At 43.0% G+C, this 22,007-nt stretch overlaps 1 protein-coding gene across 2 annotated transcripts in view; it reads left to right on the forward strand.

The window, feature by feature from the left end:
- The window catches only part of LOC311513392 (tetraspanin-15-like), a 324,602-nt gene that overhangs the window by 127,184 nt on the left and 175,411 nt on the right, over window positions 1-22,007 (forward strand). For both annotated transcript variants that reach the window (XM_084615195.1, XM_084615196.1), the window contains exon 5: window positions 13,763-13,948. In XM_084615195.1, coding sequence (XP_084471321.1) covers window positions 13,763-13,948 — 186 coding nt within the window. The remainder of the gene's footprint in view (window positions 1-13,762; window positions 13,949-22,007) is intronic.

The raw sequence follows: 22,007 nt of genomic DNA on the forward strand, positions 1-22,007 counted from the left end.
AAGGTGCCACAAGTACTCCTTTTCTTTATGTAATTACAGAGGATTTACCAGCAAACTCTATTATATGTGTTGCTAAGTAATTAAAAGTGGGTGGCAGAGAATATTTGTGCCACTGTGAATCAAAAACATTGGCACTAATCAAATTCCCACAGAAAAAACCCCAGTGATAGAACCCAGAGTCAGGGAATCAACTGCAGGTTTTCTTTGCAGTGTGGATTGTGCAAACTTTTCCTGCTGCTTGAGTTCAAAGGAATTCAAAACTTCAGCATGTCAGCTACTGCCACCAAGTTTCACCTGGTTTGATGTCAGTGATGACTGCCAGTACTTTAACAAGGTACTCCCATCTCTGAAACCTGTCCTCTCTCTCCAGCCTCTGATAAATACTGCATCCTGGGGGGCTGCTCACAGCTTCCCTGAGACTTAGGCCAAGAGACTGAGGAGGAATCTGTTCATTTGTTTTTTCCATGTAAACAAAGACACTTTCCATGACTAAGGAGGGAAGGAGGACCACTTGGCAAACTACTCGTATTCAGTGTGCTTGCTGGAAGAGTTCAGAATTGATCCTGAAATCTATATACAAGGCCTGACTTTCTCGCCACGTCTGCTGGCACTGTTGGTTGGGATGTGAAGAGGCGTGTTCCCTCACTGATATAGCCGTGCCGAGAAAACCCCTAGTGTACTTATGAACTAGCAAAGCTGGCTTTTGCTGGTGTAGTTTACTTCTCTGGAGGTTGGGGGCAGCGGGAATAAGCTGTATAGGCCGTTTTGCCGATATACGCTGCATCCACACTTGGAGTGCTTTGCTGGTATAGTATACCGGCATACTTATGTGGGTAAAGTGCTCCAAGTATAGATATGGCCTCTGATGCCCTGTGCCTGGTGTAGATATCTTACATCTATGCAAAGAGAGTGTAAAACCACTCCCCAATCAGAATGGTGGAGCCTGAACCTGCTCTCACTTTTGGTCGTGTAACTATTGACTGCAAAAAGAACAGGAGTACTTGTGGCACCTTAGAGACTAACAAATTTATTAGAGGATAAGCTTTCGTGGGCTTATACCAGAAAGCAGAATCAGGCCCTAAGGACTCCCTAAGAGGTAGCATAGAAGTAGCCCAACTGAGAGAACAGTGTGCAACTCACGTTATTGGAGCAGGAGTGGTAAAAACCTTGTATGACTCCAGAGAGATCCTTCCTCTAGAACAGTGGTTCTCAACCAGGGGTCCAGGGACCCCTGGGGAGCTGCGAGCAGATTTCAGGGGGCTGCCAAGCATGGCTGGCACTAGACTCGCTAGGGCTCAGAACAGAAAGCCGAAGGTCCGCCACGTGGGCCCTAAGCCCCACCATCAGGGGCTGATGCCGAAGCCTGAGGAACTTAGCTTCCCGGTGCCCAGGCAACTGCCCTCCTTGCTACCCCCTAATGCAGGCCCTGGCTTTTATATGCAGAGAACAGTTTTTGTGGTACAGGTGAGCCATGGAGTTTGTACAGTATGTTGGGAGGGGCCTCAGAAAGAAAAACGTTGAGAACCTCTGCTCTAGAAGCAAAACCAGCAGGCTTGCTTGCAGCCGGCCAGCAAAGTTACACACACCTATTATATCGTACTTGATTCAAAGATGCTGGATCACGTAATGCCTTCCCTAGTGATCTTCTGGTCTTTAACCCGCTTCACTGAAGATTTGCTCTCTAAATACTTTTCTCCAGCTTGTCTTTCTGTTTGGCAGTGCCAAACAGCTGCTGTTCCAAAGTTGCTATTTTGTAAGTAGCTGCTGCACAATAGCATGGTGCGTATTTATATTTCTTATATTTCCCCTTAATTATTATTTTTATTTTATTTAATCTTTCCAAAAGTAAAGGGATAATGGGGGTAGAAGGGCTGTAAAGGCAAAGGAATGAAAAGGGAGGTGTGGGGGATAATGGCAGGGCAGGGAGGGAAAAGGAGAGGAATATATTGATTTCTGTCTGCTAAGGATTAATCAAAGAGGAGAATGGAATGTTCTTATAGAAACCAGAAACCTGAATCTAACCACACATGCCCTTACACTTTGGGGAAAGCAGGTGGTTAAAAATTAGGACTCAAATCAAGATAGGAATGTTGTAGCTTGGTCCTGTCTCTATTTGAAAGGCTTATGAATTTTAGCAGATATTTTGAAGATGAGGTCTGAGATTTGCTGATTAGTTTGTAACAAAACCCTGAACCTAGTGGGAGGTTAGTGTGGTTTTGGATTTGGTTGTGAACACTTCCCTTATCCACTGTGATATTTTGACAGTAATTCTGAAAACTGCTGTAACACCCTAGGGCTGGCTTGGTCAGAATGCATGGTTCAAAGGACTTGCTAGCATAGCCAATTGAGAAATGGTTTCCCCCCCATTTTTTGTTAAAAAATATTTCTTTAGTTTTGTCAATTTTCTTTGAAATTTTGTTGGGTTTGGCAAAGATCCCCCCAAACTAAAATGTTGACAAAATTAACCTTCCGCGCCCCTTTTCTGTTTTTAAACAGAAACTCAGCTTTTCATTGGGAATGCATTTTTTCCCCATTCTGTCAAAAAGCAATCGTCCATCAAAAAAGCGTTGCCGGGGAGTTTATCAGTTCCACTCACCGGTCTGTAATTATGAAACTTCCTGCATCGCTAGTTCTGAGCCCCGCAAGAGGTTTAAATCTAACTTGAAAACACATTTAGCCTAAACATAGACTGTTCTTAGGTTAGTTGGCACAGTGGCGGTCCTTAAATTCCTCAGTTGCCTTCGACTAAAGTATTTGAAGCTCTATCCGTCCTTTCTTTTTGTAATTATAGGGAGGTATATGGGGATATTGCGGAAAGGTTGGTAAATTTAGCTGTTTATCCTGTGTCATACAGGAAAGATTATAATAAAAATAGAGATGGTGATGTGAGAGGAAAGCAAGAAGACCAAGTGTTATTGATTTTTCACACTGAGTTACTGAAATATTTGCACGTATCCGCAGGCAGGCAGGCAGGCAGGTACACACACACTCAGCGCAGAATGCGGCCTGTGTGCAAGTTAAACTATAGAAGGATCAAATTCAGACTAGATGTGAGGAACACTGTTGATTTCCTCAGGAAAGACATGTGTTACCAAGGCATTCGATATATCATTTGATAGTTGTTACCATGGCAATGCAACCAAGTTATTGTTTCAGAAAGTATTGTTAGGGGGCTTATTCCTTCACCCACTTACTTCCCTGGTCCTTCTCGTGTGAACAGAGAGCAACAATACCCGAAGTCCAAAGGTGCAAACAATTCGATGTTTATTGGGGTGAACTTCCAGCAAACATGATTCCAGTTTCCTTCCTTAGTGTCCCCCTTCCCAGCTCTGACACCACAGAGCCTTACACCTGGGTCCCTATTCCCATTCCTGCCCTTAGCAAAACATGATTCCAATTTCCTTACCCCCATTCCCTGTTCCCATTTCCCCACCCCCATTCCCTGTTCCCATCTCTCCCACCCACATACCCACCCCCCCACTTCCTGATTGACTGTAGACTATATAGTAAAACTTGAGTTCTGCTTAGCTATACCTTAACCAATCATTTTCCTGAAATTTAACTAACCAAAACTAACACGATTATGTAACCATTATATCCCACCACCTTAATTAGTTTACTCCCAGCAAAATTAATTATACAGCAGACAGGAACAATCACAGAACCAGACAGAGATTATACAGACAAACAATAGCAAAGTGGGAACTATAATGACAAAACAATACAGAAGTGAGGATTTCACATCCCAGTTATTCATAAGTGAGTTCTTGCCAGACAGGATGCTATCAGACTAAGTTTCCTTTTATATTTTCTAGGTACTTCCCTTTCTCTGAAGGTGACAGGCATTATCAGGACAGGATTGTATTCCTAATGGCCCAATAGCACCTTATTTCAATGTGACTAGTTTGGAATGTGAGGATGTGACCATTCGCTTCCCAGCTTATGGCTGCCTAAGCACAGGGCCTCAGACTGTCACAGTAAGAGAAGGCCCTTACACTGGCAGACAGTGATTTTGATTCTTTCTTTTGTACCTCTATAACTAGCCAAGTGATAAGAATAAACCTAAATTCTTAGAGTATAGGCCTTTACAGACAGGCCTGAATATCTATATCCTAACAAGTAATTTTACTGATTTAAGGAACATTGAATAAATTGGATCAATTTTTAACTGATCCAACAATTTTTTCAGTACATACTGCCTTGGATTGGTTTAAAATAAACTAATCCCCAATCCAGTAAATACTCACACACACTTGTGAAATCGAATGGGCCCATGTGCCTGTGCGTTCAGCGATCGTACTTGTGTGTAAAGGTGTTAAGATTTGACTTGTCAAGGAATGTGGGTCTGTTACTGTTATACTTTTCAGAGTAGCAGCCGTGTTAGTCTGTATTCGCAAAAAGAAAAGGAGGACTTGTGGCACCTTAGAGACTAACCAATTTATTAGAGCATAAGCTTTCGTGAGCTACAGCTCACTGCATGTATACATGTCAAGGACTTTGCTTTCTAAAGAGAGAGACAGTTATTTAGAGACAGAATTGTTACAGGCCATTGCTGGGTAGCACACTGCGCTCTCTCTGGGAGACTTTGCTTTTGTTTGTTGTTGTTTTTCCTTCAGCCTAAACTATTGTATCTGGACTGAAAGTGTATATATTTGCTGTTTGTGGGGGAAAAACATAATGGTAACGTTTTTGTAAATCACCAGTTTACTACATTTTCATGCTTTCCTATTGTAATGTGCACTGAATTTCTGTTGTTTTTTTCTCTGTAAGCTTTCTTCCCTTCATAAAAAGGAGTACTTGTGGCACCTTAGAGACTAACCAATTTATTAGAGCATGAGCTTTCATGAGCTACAGTGAGCTGTAGTGAGCTGTAGCTCACGAAAGCTGATGCTCAAATAAATTGGTTAGTCTCTAAGGTGCCACAAGTCCTCCTTTTCTTTTTGCGAATACAGACTAACACGGCTGTTACTGTGAAACCTTCCCTTCATAGTAGTTGAATGTACAGTTTGAAATGTCTGGGACAGTTGTCGTGAATTCAGATACATTGTCCAAGGTCCAGAGGGAAGAGGTGAAAAGCCACTGCTCTGGTCAATTCAAACTAGAGGGGATTTTAGTCAGGCAGTATATAATTATCCAAATGGGAATTTGCTCAGTGTATTAGGATTACCTTGAACATCACTACTCTTCCAAGAAGTGCCACTGGATCTTATATAGCCACAAACCCTTGCTTACATAGCCTAGAAAACTCCACTGACCTGCAAAAAGCTTATTCTATTTCAGAGAAAGGAAATCCATCTCCAATTGTTTTTCTGGTTTTTAGCCTGCTGCCATTTTGTAACCTTCCCTCCCTTTCAGCTCACGCGCAAGCACCTGCCTGTGTAACCACTACCAATATAGCTGAAGGAAAGCCTACATGACAGGCTCTTTATATCAGTTTAACCCAGTTCAGGGACTTGAAACTCCTTGTATCTGTAGTTCCATAATTATAGATTGCTGAGCCTCCCCTTGAAAATAGGGAAAACCAAGTGAAATTGAGAATAGGCTAGTACAAGACATGGATAAGAAGCAGTATGAATTCTGTAAGGGAACTGCTCTAATCTCTTAGGCATCTTTGAAAAAGTTAATAAAGATTAAAGTGACTCCAGGGAAATAACCTTACTGCTGTTGAATTTTTTTTGAGGGCCCATGGTAGACTGGAATTCCAAAGGGTAGAGAGCGGCACAGGGCTAACAAGAGAGGGTCGTTTAACCTTGATGGTCCTTCATTCAAATAGCAGCACTCTCGACTAAAGGCTGACTCCCACCCACCAGAAATAGTTTTGCAGGGGAGAGGTTGTCTGGCAATGGAGTCAGCTAATCTAGTTTGTGCTCATCTGTTGAGACTGACCTGAAACTCACATGACAGAGGAGATTGGCGGCTATAACAGGGCTGGAGCTGTTCTACTCAGAGCCTCTGGCCACTTTCATCAGCTCATGCTAAGGGAAGGCTGATTTGGGGGAGAGGAGGAAACCTGAACACAGGCTGATGCCCTAGGGAATGGTGAGGTACAGTGAGTAGCATTGCATTCAGGGAGTTTGTTTTCTAAATGTTCTGTTTCCTCTTGTGCTTTACCTCCTGAGTAAAGAGTCATTGAGTTAGAAACCTTTTGCTAACTCTGTGTCTATTTACTTTCACCGCCACGTGCCCCTGAAGAGTAAGCTGTAACCTAGAAGGCTCAGGCCTTCCATGGGATTCTGGGGAACATGCTGGTGGGGAGGCCTGTAGGAGACAGCACTAACAACAGCACCTAGGCAATTGGACTGCAGGTTCCCCGGTAACACAGCTCCAGCAAGGGAAGGGCATGCGGGATTCAGCCTTTGGATCCCTTCACAGCAGTGTCCAGCAGGCAGAGCTAGACCAGATCTGGAACAATGACATACTAGCCATCAAAGTGTTGAAACCAATTGTTCTCCTCGGAACTAAAATTAAACTCAAACAAATAGAGTGAGCAGATATGATTGGCACAATCTAAATTGACTGTGGAGGAAAAACACTACGAAAGTGAGTGCTCAGAAGTGTTTAAAATGGGAAGCGTCTGATGAGGAGTGCTGTCTATGCACAGAGACAGCGAGAAACGGAGAAGGCTGTGTTTCACTCAGAGAGCGTCTGCTACTGCTTGGTTCAAATGGCTGACCTTTTACAAAATGAAATTAAACTGGTGTTTGATGGGAAGAAGCACTTCAAGATTTTCCGCAGCATATTAGTTCAATATTTGCCAACTCTGATTCCTTTGCTCCATTGCCGTGCTTGGAATAAAAGGTTGCAGTTTATTGTGGTCCACATGAGAGATGCAGGTCTCTCTTTAATTTGGGCAATGTAAAGAAAGCTGGATTTGAATGTGTTTATTGCCAGCTGTAATAACTCTCCTCCCCTGCATCATGCCTTTCATCCGGATCTCAAAGCACTTCAATATCAAATAAGACTCACAATACCTCCTCTGAGATAGGAGAGTGTAGCGGGATGGTCACCTGCTCCCGGCCCAAAGGGGTTAAAAGCCAGCCCTGGGAGAGGCCGGGGCTAGGAGCCTTAGGCTGGGCTGATCAGGAGGCAGCCTCAGCTGTGGCCATGCCCAAAACAGACTCAGCTGGCCCTATAAAGGGGCTGCTGGGCTGTAGCTCAGAAGACTCTCTCTAGCTTCTGAGAGGGAGGGACCTGGCTGCAGGGACCTAAGCAGAGTACCTGGATTGGAGCAGGGCTGGGGAAGGGCCTGTGGAGCTCCAGCCAGGAAAGCCCCAGGCTGCGGCCTAGCATTAGGCCCAACTGGTTATGGGGTGGCAGGGGACAGCCCAAGGTTAGACAGAGGCAGCAGGTCCAAACCCAACTTTGCCTGGGATGAGCGGCTCATACAGCAGTCTGCCCCAGGGTGCGGGGGCTAGCTGGTGACTGGCAGTAGCCTACGACTGAGGCGAGGTAGAGATAGGGGGTGGGGAGTGAGGGGTTACTGCCAGGGGGCAGCTCCCCAGCGTACAAGGGGCACCGGGTCCGGGAGGGACACGGGGGGGGCCCGGCGTAAGCGGGACACCGGCCTGCAGAGAGCGCTCCAAGGCTGGAAGTAGAGCTATGCCCAAGACCCCAGCACGGGGCGCCGCAGGGGTGAGTCCCACCCGCTTACAGAGAGTATTTTATGATATGATGACCTTCTGAATCGTTATGTAGATACTACATCCCCTTGCATTGTGCTGGAGCGTGGGTCCAGAGCCGCTGGTGCTGTGGGAGCCCATTCCACAGCGCGGGGGTGATAGGAAGAGGCTGAGTGGATGCACTCTTAAATACCTGTTAGCATCAGGCTGCTGTTTGATTCAGTAGACTCTAACAAATGGCCTCTGATCAGCTAGCATGCTAAAACTGCCTATGGCTATGAGGACATGGTGGTGCCAGTGGAGAGACAGGCTAGCCACCCGAGCTTGGATCCAGTGGGTCAAGTGGGCGTGAGAGACCGAACTGTGCTACTTTGAGCCCTGCGAGGGTGAGTCTGTCTATCTGGGCTGGGACATTCACTGCCATGTGCATTGTAATCGGTCTCAAAGACCCTGTTTCCTGCTTTCCTGTAAGCAGAGAAGAGAAGACTTCAGTAGCCCAAGGGTCTGAATTTAGGTGACTTGGGCTGAGCCACAGAAGATCCAGGGCCAGAGGTAGGCAGCCAGCACGAGGTGCTGAAGCCAAGGATAGCGGCAACATACTGCACTGATGCAAGTGGGTGCTCTAAGGGTGAGTGAGCACCACCGCAGGGAGTCAGCTTTAATCAGTTACAAGGGGGAGTAGGTAGATATTGGGAGTCCTGTAGTCCATCACTGGAGGTCAGTGAGGGGTTCTGTGTTCTTATGGGGAAGGTTGCTTACAGTTAGAGCTATGCAAATAGCTGGTTTTTTGGTTCACTGGCACTGCAAAAAAATTTAAAAAATAATTAGTTTGGCATGTAATGAAGCATTTCTGATATTTAGCTGTTTTTAAAATGTTTTTTATTTTTAATAAAATTGAAGTAAATTTCTAAATGAAAAGGCATTTTGAATAAAAAAGGAAATTTAGTTGTATTTGTATTTTGTTTGTTACCAAAACAGTTTGGCAAAATTGACATGAATTCACAAAACAGCTGTTGGCCCAAATCTACATTTTTTGGGGAAAAAATTCACCCAGAATTTTTTGCCCATCTCTTATTCTGAAGCCAGCACCATCTAAATAATTTTTTTTTAAAGTGTGAGGGCCCCTGAGCAGCCCCACACTTTGGAATATGCTTAGAACAAACCCTGTTTCAGATATACCATGTTAACCTTAGTCCCAGAAGGGTCACTTTTACATAAGCATGGGTTTACATTCATGGGTAGTGTCGCACATTGGGTGTACTTCCTTTGGTCCTGCTTTGACAGTTTCACAAGCTTTCAATAATTAATGGAAGTCAAGATTTTCTTGCTAGAGCACCTGAGCAGTCAAATCTTGAACCAGCTTCAAAATCTTATATACACAGGTGCCATTGAACTGTTTCATAATTCATAATGACATACTCATTAATTAAAAAACAAGAAGTGTTCAGGGCTCATCAACTTCAAACAGTGACACAAAGATTAGGAACAATAGAGAAACTGATCAAGGAGGACTTGTTTTTTCCTTGATTGCCCAAATCTTGGTGTATTGTCTGGAATGCCAGCTAAGATTTTAAAAAAAAGGAGGACTTGTGGCACCTTAGAGACTAACCAATTTATTTGAGCATAAGCTTTCGTGAGCTACAGCTCACTTCATCGGATGCATTATTTTTATTAATTTATTATTTTTATTATTATTTTTATTTAGCTAAGATTTAAAGTAACTTTAAGCCAAACCTGGCCCCAGTGCCCCATAGAATCTAAAGATAAAATAATGATTAATGGCATTTTATCAGAATAATTTCTGCCAGTTCGATTTTAAATAACGAAAAGTATCATGAGTAAAACGTTCACTTTTCTATAGATTTAATTTCCTTTTAAAAATGAAAAATTAGTAGCCTGAAGGTCGATAGTGATTGATGGACATAAACCAGACATTAATTATGTTTCAGAAATAATCTGTCTACAATTTAAAAAACTCCAGAAAAGAGCAAGGACTGAAGATGGATGAAAGTTAAGGATTGACATACCAACATAAATTAGGATGAAAACGCTGGAGAAATTGAATGAAATGGTTAGGACAGAAGCAGTGAAACTGTATAGCTCGCTTGGAAAGGCAAAGTCATGTCACTGAAATACTTGCTGCGCAAAAGTAGAGAGCTGAGTTTTCACTTGGGCAATATGAAATTGCATTTCTGTATTGTTATATTGATATTATGGTGATTAGTATGATTAGTGTCCAAGAAATTTCTATCAATAAAATAAGGAGCGCTTTCCTTTCCAGGGGGCAACGCTAGCACTTGATAAAGCAGTCGTGTGACAATAGGAACTACAGGCCACAAATGAGATCAGAGACTTATTGTGCTAGATGCGGTATATACACTTAGTAAGAGACCCTGCCTTGGAGAGTTTGCAATCTCCATAGAGAGACAGAGGGTGAGGGAGAGTGTTTCATCCTGATTTTACACATGGGGAACTGAGTATTTGCGTAAGACTACACAGGAAACCCATGGCAGAGCCAGGAATTGAACCTAAATAGCCCGAGCACCAGTCTCTCTCTCTCACCCGCCTCCTCTCCCTTCCTCCCTGACAGAAGATGCTGAAATACACCCTGCTAGTGTGGAGGCACAAGGGGAACAGGAGTCTATGCCAGACAGGGAAGTTGGGTTTCTCTTGTCTTTGGAGATTAGGGTTCTTCTGAATTATTAAATCATAGAATCATAGTAGTTTGAATGTTTGAATGTTCCTTCCTCATGCATTCACCTGATTCTCGCAGACTGTCATTGGATATTTCGCACACTACAGGATTTCAAATCCCCCATAACTCTTTCTAGCAGAGAAGGAAACTGAAAGGGCTGGAAACTACTGTTTTCTGCAGTGCTTGTGGAAGCATGAAGCGTGGTTAAGGCTGAATGCACCTTGGGTTTTCTTGCTAACCTTTTCAGATGTCAGCTGGAAGCTGGCTGAGAAGTAATCAGTTCTCTTCCCCTTCCATTTCTGCACAGCCGTGGTGCTGCATAGTTGACGGGCATAAAGCAAACCAGCGTTTGACAACGTGAAGCACTTCAGAACTAATTGCCAGCTTCAATCTGAAGCATGCAAGTGGCTCAGATAAATTGTCACCCATCAGCTTTATCTGTATCAGTATGTGTGCAACAGCCTATTCTTAGATGTAGAGTTTTAAGCCTTCCCTTGTTAGGAACCTATTTTGTAGAAATGTTGCATGCATCCGATGAAGTGAGCTGTAGCTCATGAAAACTTATGCTCAAATAAATTGGTTAGTCTCTAAGGTGCCACAAGTCCTCCTTTTTCTTTTTGCGGATACAGACTAACGCGGCTGCTACTCTGAAACCTGTAGAAATGCTGTGTTCTCTTTTTAAATTAGGGCCATCTCAAAGTGGTCGAGGAGGGAAGACTCTGAATAGGAAGCTCTTGCATAGTGCTTTACAACCATAGATCTCAAAGAACTTTCGAGTCATGAATAAGTATGGTTTACTTAATTTATAAATTGTGAAACTGAGGCACAAGGAGACATGACTTCCTCAGGGTCATGCAGCACATGCCAGGAACAGATTCCAGGTTATGTAACACTGTTCAATATCTGATCCACTGGATCATGCTGCCTCGTGTTTGTATTATTTCCTGTTCTCTAGTGGATAGACTAAGAGACTGCCCATTTGGAGTAGGTTAAGGAAAAGAGACACGGGGTCTGATTCAGATCTCATTTAACTAGTTTTACACTGGTGTAATTTCACTGTCTTAAGTGGAATTGCTGCTGATTGGCACTAGTATATAAGGGATATTAGACACTAAACATCTTCGACTGATAGGAAACCAAAGCAGGTCTAGTTTAGTAGGTAAATTCAAGTGTCCCTTATGAGAATCATGCAAGATCCTTTTAATAAACTGTGTATATGGTAGAATGATTCCTAAGAATTACAGACAACCCCCTGAGAAACAGAAGCTAGACTTGAGAACACATACAATGTTTGACTCTTAACCATTCTTTGCTATATTTTGAGAAGATTCAGATTCTGCATCTTTAGTAATGAGCACATGTATATCATGCTGTCATCCGACGATCTCAGTGCTCTTTGTAGACACAAATCATTTAATTAAGCATCACAACAGCCCTGTGGGATATGCAAGTGCTACCCCGTTGTATAGCCAGTGTAACAAGCATGGAGAGGTTAAGATTAAAAAAATAGTTTCAGAAGTGGACACTGGCTTTGGCAACCTTAATGTGTGGATACCTGGGCTGGCCAGGGCCTGGTTTTTTAGAAATGCTGAGCAGCCAGAGCTCCCTGTAATAATCTAATGGGCAGGACCTTGATTTTTAAGGCTATCTGAAAGATGATTGCACAGTGTGGGTGATGGTTGTGGTTATTGCTTGCTTGTATTACAACAAAGCCTAGAAGTCCCAACCAAGTTTAGGGCCCCTTTTCTGCCAGTCGCTATACCAACACTCCATGAGACAATCCATGCTCCAGACATCTTAGAATTTAAACATGTAAGACAGACAAAGGGATGAGAAGAGGAAATGGAAGCACAGAGAAGGAAAGTTGTAGTATACTGAAAATGGTCTTAAAATTACTTATGACTTTAAGCGTAAGGGATTTCCTGGTCCTGCTTGCAAGCTAGGAGGGTCTGTAGGGAAGCAAGTGATCTGGGTCTGGGTCTTGTGGCAGTTGAGCCAGGCTTGAGCAAATTGCCGTGAATTGTGTCTCTTGGCCTTATGGAGCAGCCTCCTTTCCTTTCAGCCTCCTGTTTTTGGTTCTTGTGTGTTAGGATTCTGGATTTTAAGAAATAAAATTGGTATTCTGTTGGCACCTGCTTGAAAGAGTATTTTATGTTTTTATCTAACTTCTCTTTATGTATGCTGGTAACGTAAGAGAAGCAACTTGCCCCAAAGCATGTTGGTCAGTGGCAGATCTGGGAAGAGAAGCCATATCTCTTGATTCCCATCCAGTATCCTGTCCAGTACTTGGGGAGTTGTCACTACTGACTTAGAAAGGAGAGCCCAACCTCTAGAACTGCTATTTCCAGCAGCAGTTGCGCTTATTAGGTTAAGACAGTGAAATGCTGAACAGTAAAGTAATTTATCGCATCCAAACTGAATAAAATGGCAAGTGAACATGTTGAGCACTAATGGCATAATTTTCAAAGGTCCTGAGCATCTGCTGATCCTGTTGAAGTCAGAGGCATTAGGGGGTACTCAGCAAGTGTTTGCTCTTGAGTCCAGAGAGTTACAGTACATATTAAAAAGTCACTGTTGCAGACCAAGCTGCTACAGAATTCAGAGAGCTAACTCTTCTTTGCTGTAGAATTTTTAAATTTCATTTCCATTCACCTTCTGTTCCATCCTTTACATAATGCCTTCTCACTTCAGTAGAAACAATAAGGAACCTTTTCACTCAGAAGTGCTGCTCCAATATCTCACATAAGCTGGAGAACAAAAAGCTAGCACGACGCATCAGCTCCCAATGAGCAATGGAGAACAAAACACGGGCTCCTCTGCTGGTTTTCCATACCTTGTCATCCCTCTCTAATTCAGGGTGTTTCACTTTCCACAGGTATTGAGGGGTGGAAGCTACAATCTTTGAGTTCACATTTCAAAGCACCTAATGTTTGGGATGCATTTACATCTAGATTTTTGTTTGTTTGTTTGGCTCACTAGAAAGATAGAGGCCATTTGCAAAAGCCAGATCAGAGTTTGTATTTCAGACATGCAGAGTTTGCGGGTTGGGTTATGAGGGTCCAAGCTGAGACAGATCTTTTTAATAGAAGTTCAGAGGCCTGATCATTCTGATCTCGCTGCTTTCCACCCAGATAGAACTCCATTTACTTCAATGGAGTTAGCTTTGATTTCCACTAATGCTGAATTCACTTTGCTATGGTACCCACAGCAGAGCCAAAGCATTTCACTCAAGATTTTGATCCCCAGTGCTGGGTGGCTACCATGGCAAACCAAGTTTTCTAACCATCCCTCGTGGCATGCTGGTGAAAACGAGATCAGACCTGGCCCCTGGTGAGTTTAACTCCAAATCATCTCATCCTTCTGTCTCTCCATATAAGAACTGGTTTTGTTTTACAGCAACCCTGTTGCAGCCCTTGAGTCTGACATAATGTATGTATTTCTATTGCAGATAATCGGCTTGGGGATACTGTGCATCGGCATCTATGCAGAAGTGGAAAGACAGAAGCACAGAACCTTGGAAGGGATCTTCCTAGCTCCAGCTGTGGTTCTCCTTCTACTGGGCATCACAATGTTTGCTGTTTCCTTTATTGGAATGATTGGGTCCCTCAGAGACAACAGGACACTGCTGAAGATGGTAAGAGCTTTATATCCTTCTTGTTCTACACTGTGGAGTCATCGTCCCATGTTTTACAAGCTGAAGGGTGAGAGACACTTAACATTCCAGGATCTCCCTGAACCTATAGTGGAGCTGGCTTTTTAAAAAAATCTTGAATGGGTTTTCCCTCATCTGCCTGTGGCATGGATTCTTCTTTGTGGGAGAAGGTGGACTAGAGAAAGGCTGACCTAGTGTGGAGTATTTCATTCATAAAAGTTCTTTCCAATGAACCTATTTAACTGAAGCTGTATGATCAGTTTTACATCATGGAGGCCTTTCAAAGTACTCCTAGGGAGCAACTGATTGGTGACCATGTGTCTTTGCAAATCCATTGCCCGGCCTAATGACTGTTAGTCTGAGAAAAGAGTGTATTTGTCTGTTAGCCACAGATTCGTAGGACTCAATGTTGCTCCATTGATTAACACAAAAAAGTCACGGTAGCACCACTCGATAAATGCTTGTTGCATGGCACGGTGTTGTGACTTGAGCTGGATAAGTTTGAAGGGCTGGAGTAGGAAACTGAGCCCATGTGTTGTGGCAGATATTTATATACTTGTATACTGTACTATACTTATATATACTATTTTATCAACAGTTCGTAGTGCATCCAGGTAGAAATGGGAGCGTGATACTTGAGATGATATGTGACTCTTGCTTGTGGAGATTCATCGTGCTGGAGAACAATCTTTCAAGGCAAAATCTTTCCCATAGGGCAGTGGCAGCTATTCATTTAATTAAAAGTTTATTAGAAACAAGTGGGGAGGACAGGGGAATCCCAAACATGTGCTTTCCAAACTACCTTTTCCTTTGCTACAAATGCTTTTGGCTAGTCTTGGAATTCTTTTTTTCCCACCCTTAACAGAGTTTTGCGTTTTCATTTCCTAAACCTGTTGCAGTGAACTGACACATAGGGGTTTGTGCAAATGCATGCACCACTCTCATCTGCTGGATAGAACCCGAACTGCTCAGATGTGTCATGGCAGAAAAGCCCTAACAAGCCCTGGAGATTCTCCATCAGCTTATGTGGTAGGAGCCTGTGCTTCTGGAACTGGAAAATTGTTCTCTCCCTGCTGCTATAAATTCCAAGTGGCTGTGGTGTGTTGCACAGCAACAACCATGAAGTCCTAGGTAGCAATGAATTTGCTACAATTTAAGCTTCAGTCCTCAGGTCCATCCACAGCTTCAGCTCCTTCCTGTGGTATTCTTCCAACTATGCCCTATAAATTTCACATATATCATCTGCCACCTAGCTAATATTTGTACCCGGTCTTGTGGTATTGAGATGGTATATTTGTATGGAATTACTACTCGATATTTTAACTTCCGCAGAGAAGCCAGCACTGTAGCAATGGCCTGGTATAATTTAATTGCGAAGCTGATACCGAAGCATTCTCTTATTATCTACGGTTGAATGCCTAGTAGCATCTGCGGAAAGTGTTGCTAGGTTTCTTCTGGGTTAAACTATAAAGTTATTTTTAGGCTGCAATTCCATCTCTGGTTTAGCAAATTCCCCATTGTTAAGTTTATTTTAGTTCAGACAGTTCCAAGAACAAACAGCTTTAGTTCCTATTGTGAGGGAATTTTTAGGGGATGGGGGTGAAGGAGAATTCCCTTTTCTGTAACAACTCAGAGCTGCAGGATATCAGGAGCAGAGCCATCCCCTTTGATTCTTAACCCTTTTCTGAAGGTTTTGTTGGAGCCTTGAGTTACTGCATTCGACTGACATTTTTGGCTCGCTGCATTTTCATTGTCTGTCCTTGCTCTGGAAGGCTGGAGTGAAACATGGCAAGACCCTCGTTGTGCAACTCTGCTCATGTTGACAGGGCATCGAAAAGATACCAGGGGTTCTGGGGAGTTGTACCTCCCAGATCTGAGCTTGTCGGATAACACTGACATTGAAGCAGCTAGTCAGGTGAGTCACCTAGAACCAGTCTAGGTCTTCTGAGGTTTGAAGGCCACTTTCCCATAGCTGGGTCTCTGCTGCTGCAGTACTTCCATCATGTGGAAGAGCCCTGATTTCAAAAGATGTAATTCATCCCATCTCTGGGAAGTGAAGCTGCCCGTTTCCAAAGTGAATAACGGGCAGCCTGTTCCCCCTGCTCCAGCTGACATCCCACTGACACTGGGTTCATTCTACCATCAGCCAGCCATCATCTACCCAGTGGTCATCACAAGTTTCCCACTCTCTACAATAATACATTATCTTTGTGTGTCTGCCCTTCTGCCAGGTGCATGTGTAATGATGCCCTTTGTCAGGTTGGTTGTGGGGCTTGAATCTGGGACCTCTGGCTCTAGCTCAGGCAGCAGAGGCTCATGGGTTTGAAGAACTAGCTCCATTTGTTTGGAGGCAGTAGTTTCGAATCATAAACCCGTATGCACACAGCATCAGAATGGGTGTCACTCCCCATGGCCGGGGAAGCTGGATCTGATTTTCTCAGGAGTCCATAGCAATTCAGATTGCCATACAGGCCACCATTTGTAACAATGCCCCAGGAAAGCTTCTTGGTGGGGATTGAACCCAGGACTTCTGCATCTAAAAGCATCAGTCTGCTGCTGTCTGTGAGCTAATGAGCCTGGTCCTTCAGCTTAGAGACAATAATTGGTTCATAATGGTGCCATATATAGTCACAAGAGTGGGGCAAAGAGCCATGCCTGTGTTCAAGAATGGGTTGTGTACTGTTCCTTGTTGTCTGATTGTGTATTAATTATGTTGATTACTTAAGAATTCCCGGTTAACAATCTGAAGTTTGATAGGTTCTTGTCCCAATATCCGGCCCAGTGCTATTAAAATTAAAATTTAGCTAGTAACCCTGACATGGGCAGTTACAACACTCTCACTTCTGTATTTGAAATAGCTTTTAATAACAGTTAGCAAAGGCTCAAACACTCCAACGCAGTAAGGTAGATGGAGATAACACAGAATGCGCATCTGAGCATCCATATACTCACTATCCTCTGCAAAAGGATCCAAAAGGTTAGTCATCCTCCTCCTCCTCCTCACCAGTGGTCATTATCCTGGCATCTCCCAAGGCACACTGGCCAGGATACAACTTTTACAATGTGTTACACTGACTTCACTATGCCTAATGCATATTCAGTAAGGAGTTTCTCCCCTTTTCCTTATTTGCATATCCTCACCCTACTAACGTAGAGGTGCCCTTCTCCCATAGGTTACTAGGCCTGGTACCTCAAGCTCATTAGTAATACGTCAGTCAGTTACCAATGGCACTTTTTGGTCAGACATCTGCTGAAGTTCCCAACCTAAAATATCCCAAGCTGGAATAACTAGCACCTGTCAACAGTGTTCATTGCACCATTCTACCTTGTGATAGCTTATGATCTAGGGTTACTCCTGGTTAGCTGCTTACGCTAAGGCTTTTGGGCCTTATGCCTTGTTTAGTTAAGCTATTGTCTCACAGGCCTTGAGGCTGGTAGGCTCACTGCATTACTGCCTCACCTGTAGACTACAATACATCTTGCCACTGTCCTCTGCTGAAGGATGTGTCAGACATGCTTAAGTGTATAATCACCCGTCACCCTCCCATGGCTGTAGACTACAGAGGAAATGAAACCCAATAGCCCTCTCTGCCTGCAAGCCTCCTTGCACCTCCTGGGGGATTTACTCTGAACAAGGGCAGGTAGGGTTGCTGCTACCTACCTTCCCTTAGGTAGGGTCCTGCTGAAAAGGGTAGATTTTAGGGTAGTGCTGTGAGATATGCAATATGGATATCTCAGCTGCTGTGAGATATGCAATATGGATTCATCCCCAGCTGCCTAAGTTTTGCCCCCTCCCTAGCTGCCTCTCCTGGGACCTGCCCCCACTAGCAGGAGTGAGGTCAGCAGCTTCTTTGTACTTGCTCAACCTCTTACCCCTGGACTCTGTGCTCCTTGGGGTCTCCATCAGTGTCTGCACAAATGGAAGCTGGTCAGATACTCTAGAAATGGGAGCTCCATAAGTACCTACATAGGTAGATAGCCCTTGGCCCAACTCAGTGATGCTACAGGAAAAACTGTGCCAATATTTCAAGTCAATCCATGCCAGCTAGTTTCCGCTCCTTAAGATTTGGATTCTACACAGACAAATCTTTCCGTTACACTTTGCTAGGATGACCTCAGTGTGTGGCTTCATGACAGCTCTGTTTACACATCAGCAGTTGTTCAGCCACAGTGAATTCCTTCTCAGTAAGTATCTCACTTTCAGTTCAATGATCTGGGATGCTCCACAGAGGATTTTTGCTTGTGTGTGTGTGTGTCTGTCTGTCTGTGGGTGCAGAGAGTATTAATTGTTTGGATAGTGAAGTTAACAACTCTCAAATCTATGTCTGCTGCCAGTCCTGTTTGTTTCTTCCTACTGTTTTAATGAAATACCAATAAGAGCATATGGTCACTTGCATTTAAGTATAGCGTTGTTTTTAATGGCTGTGCACTTGCATCTTGAATTGATATCAATGTTCCCTTAACTAGGGAAACAAATCACCATTGTCTTTGCTACTCTGGCAATAAATGCCTCTGATGTTATAAGATGATCATAGCTTCTGTGTTCCCAGCTTGCTTTGCAGCTACTGTGCAAGTGATATGTATGTATGTAAGACATGTTGCTTGGAACATTTGGTTATTCACATTATACTGATAAGTATTCAGCTAATACAAAGGAATCATAATGAATGAGCAAGCAGGAAGAGCAGTTATTTCAAGTACTAACAAATATGTATGTATTATTCATATACTATGTTCATTAATGTGAATTGCCAATTTCAGTTAATGCTGCCTGGTAATTTGTGACATCAAAATATCCTGCTGAAATGTCTTGCAACAGGAGACAACTCTCAAATTTTGGACAAATCTTTAAAATCATTGCACACACAAGGCAAAATTTGAGAATCCTGTTATGCTTCTCTTTATCTGCTCTGTTACTTTTGCTGAAATATTTAGCTTTGGGTAAACTTCTTTATCAATTTTTGATTATATTGCTTTTCTGCTTGTTGTTAGGCAAACACATATTAATTTCAGTGGGAGTTTGCCTGAGTTAAGGGATGAGTGAAAAATGAGTGACGACCTCCCTTGCAATCTAAATAGATCCAAAAACATACCACATAGTAGCATTACCATCACCATCTAAATACATCCACTAACATGCCACATGAGGAGCTTGGGTTCAGATTTCCTACACACATGTGTTCAGAAGCAGATCTTAGCTTTCTCCCCAACCACTCTTGCATAAAGAACTATGCAAATAATTGTGGGGAGTGGGTGGGTTTCAGTTCGGTGGCCAAACCAAAAAATTGGAGAAAAAAATATCCAGTTGAACTAAACATTTTTGTACCCAAATATAAAGTGTTTGAGGGTTGGTTTTTAACACCTTTTTTAAAAAGAAAATTTGAACTAAAATTCAAAACAAAAAGTCAGTTCAAACTGAAAAATCAACACATTTTGAAACTGTTGAAATTAACACTTCAACTTTTTGGGGATTATTTTTTAACTGAAACAGTTCAGCAAATTTAGCACTGAAAAATCTCCACCAACCCTACTTGCATATAAGTAGTTCTTTCCTGTTCTTTATGGCTATTAAGAAAGCTCAATCTTTTCCTTATAATACAGGGCATTAGAATTTTTTTCTAGACGTTACTCTTGATGTCTAGAAGCAATTTTATTACCCTTGCTTCTAGACACCAGCAGTAACATAACATCAACGGTGGAATTCCTTTAACCAGCATTTACTGACGTGCTTCCAAGGAGCAACCTTTCCCTTTCTCTTTCCTTCCAGAGCAAACATATATCGAATGTCTTCTTCTCCCTTCTTATTCTTATCCTACAGAAGGATAATTTTGAGTGCATAACTTTGAAATAGATTAATCAAATATCTCACTTTTTTTCCTCTTTATGGCTAACATTCTATTTTTTCTGTGCCTATGGATAAACGAGAAAGCTGGGGGAAAGACACACAACACAGTGATAATCTTATGCTTACGGTGACAGAGGGCAGCGGATGCAAAATCTGATCAATTTCATGAAGTAGGCTCGGTTCTGTAGTAAAACACTGCCATGTGTGTGTATTGATAAAAATATTTTACTGTGAATATTAACGGCAACATGTCCAGCATTGAATGATGTAAAATGTATATTGTAAAGTTTTGGAATTACCATAATAAAACAACCACCCCTACCAGTGCTTTTTATTTCATGCTGCTATGTTCAACTCCTAAAATAAATGTGTTGGCAGGGGTTGTTCAGATGGAACACTTCATGTTGATTTAGGGCCCTTAGAAATCACTTATATAGCACAAGTGTTTTCTAACATACTGTGTGAAGGATCAAAAATAAACCTATCTTTTTGAATTTTATATGTCATTTGTAGAGAGGTCCAGTAGAATTCAATAGGGATGCGAGTTTTCATTTATTAACAATGGAAAAGTTTTGGAGCTCATCGGCTGGGTTCTAGCTATTATGGGCCCTGATCAACAGTTAGGCCTGAGCAGTCTGTCGATACCAGATAGCAATTGATTAGGGGATTAACCGTCAGTTCCAGGACAGGACTACGGCTGGTTGGAAATTGTTCTGAGAAGTGACTTTTGTCTGTGAATCCCGATTCATTAAAACCAAAACTTTTCATGGGACTGTATCAGTTTTAACAAAACCTCTTAGGGTGGGAGGGATAGCTCAGTGGTTTGAGCATTGGCCTGCTAAACCCAGGGTTGTGAGTTTAATCCTTGAGGCGGCCATTTAGGGATCTGGGGCAAAAAGTGGGGATTGGTCCTGCTTTGAGCAGGGGGTTGGACTAGATGACCTCCTGAGGTCCCTTCCAACCCTGATATTCTATGATTCTCTGCTGGGAAGGTTTCTCAATTCCAGGATTTACGACATCCCCTTTTTTCCCTTCCCCCCACAAAAAAATAGCCTGCTGGTTAAAGCACTCACCTGGGATATGGAAGATCCAGGTTTAAATTTCTGCTTTGCCGGATTTAGAGCAGGGGCTTGAAGCTGGGTGTCTCATATCGGAGGGAAGCCCTCTAATCACTAGGTTATTCTGGGCTGGGTGTCTGATTTTTTTTTTCACTGAAAAATTGTGGTTTTATTCCAGTGCAGAATGAGAACATTATTAAGATTTCAAAAATGTTTGTGGGACAGGAAACCCATTTCCCACCCAGCTCTAGCCTGGAGATGCAAAAATATTTGGGAATTTTGATCAGCAGTTTTGTTTCAACTCCATTCTAAAGACATTTTCCAAAGGTATTTCATCATCAACAGCGGTAGCCAGCTCTCTTCAGATTAATTGCACTGACTACCTCTGCCCTGAGGAAAAACAGGCAGTGATGAAGTATCTAAGGGTATGGCTACACTACGAAATTAGGTCTTATAGAAGTAGATTTTTAGAAATCGATTTTATACAGTCGATTGCGTATGTCCACAATAAGTGCATTAAGTCGGCGAAGTGCGTCCACAGTACCATGTCATGTCACCGTCAACTTTCCAGGAGAGCTTCATGGAGATGTCCTTGGAGGATTTCTGCTCCATCCCCAGACACGTTAACAGACTTTTCCAGTAACTATACTGGCCGTGAATGCATTCCAAGTCTTCAAGGCAAATTAATCATTAAACACGCTTGCTTTTAAACCCTGTATTATATTTACAAAGGTACACTCACCAGAGGTGCCTTCTCCGGCTTCATGGTCTGGGAGTCCACTTTGGGAGGGTTGGGAGGGTATTGGCTCTAGGGTGATGAACAGTTCCTGGCTGCCGGGGAGAAGGGATTCTCCGCTTGCCTGCTGTGCGCTATCCTCAACCTCCTCCTCATCTTCCTTATGCACAAAATCCTCATCCCTGTTGCGTGAGACTCCCCCCTTGCAGGTGTCCACGGACAGTGGTGGAGTAGTGGTAGGGGCGCTCCCTAGAACTGCATGCAGCTCATCATAGAAGCGTCACGTATGGGGCTCTGACCCAGAGCGACCGTTTGCATCCTTTGTTTTTTGGTAGGCTTGCCTCAGCTCCTTAACTTTCATGCAGCACTGCTGTGTGTCCCTGTTGTAGTCTCTGTCCATCA

This window comes from Lepidochelys olivacea (assembly GCF_965140295.1).
Source record: "Lepidochelys olivacea isolate rLepOli2 genome assembly, chromosome: 26".
In the NCBI taxonomy this organism is placed as follows: domain Eukaryota; kingdom Metazoa; phylum Chordata; order Testudines; family Cheloniidae; genus Lepidochelys; species Lepidochelys olivacea.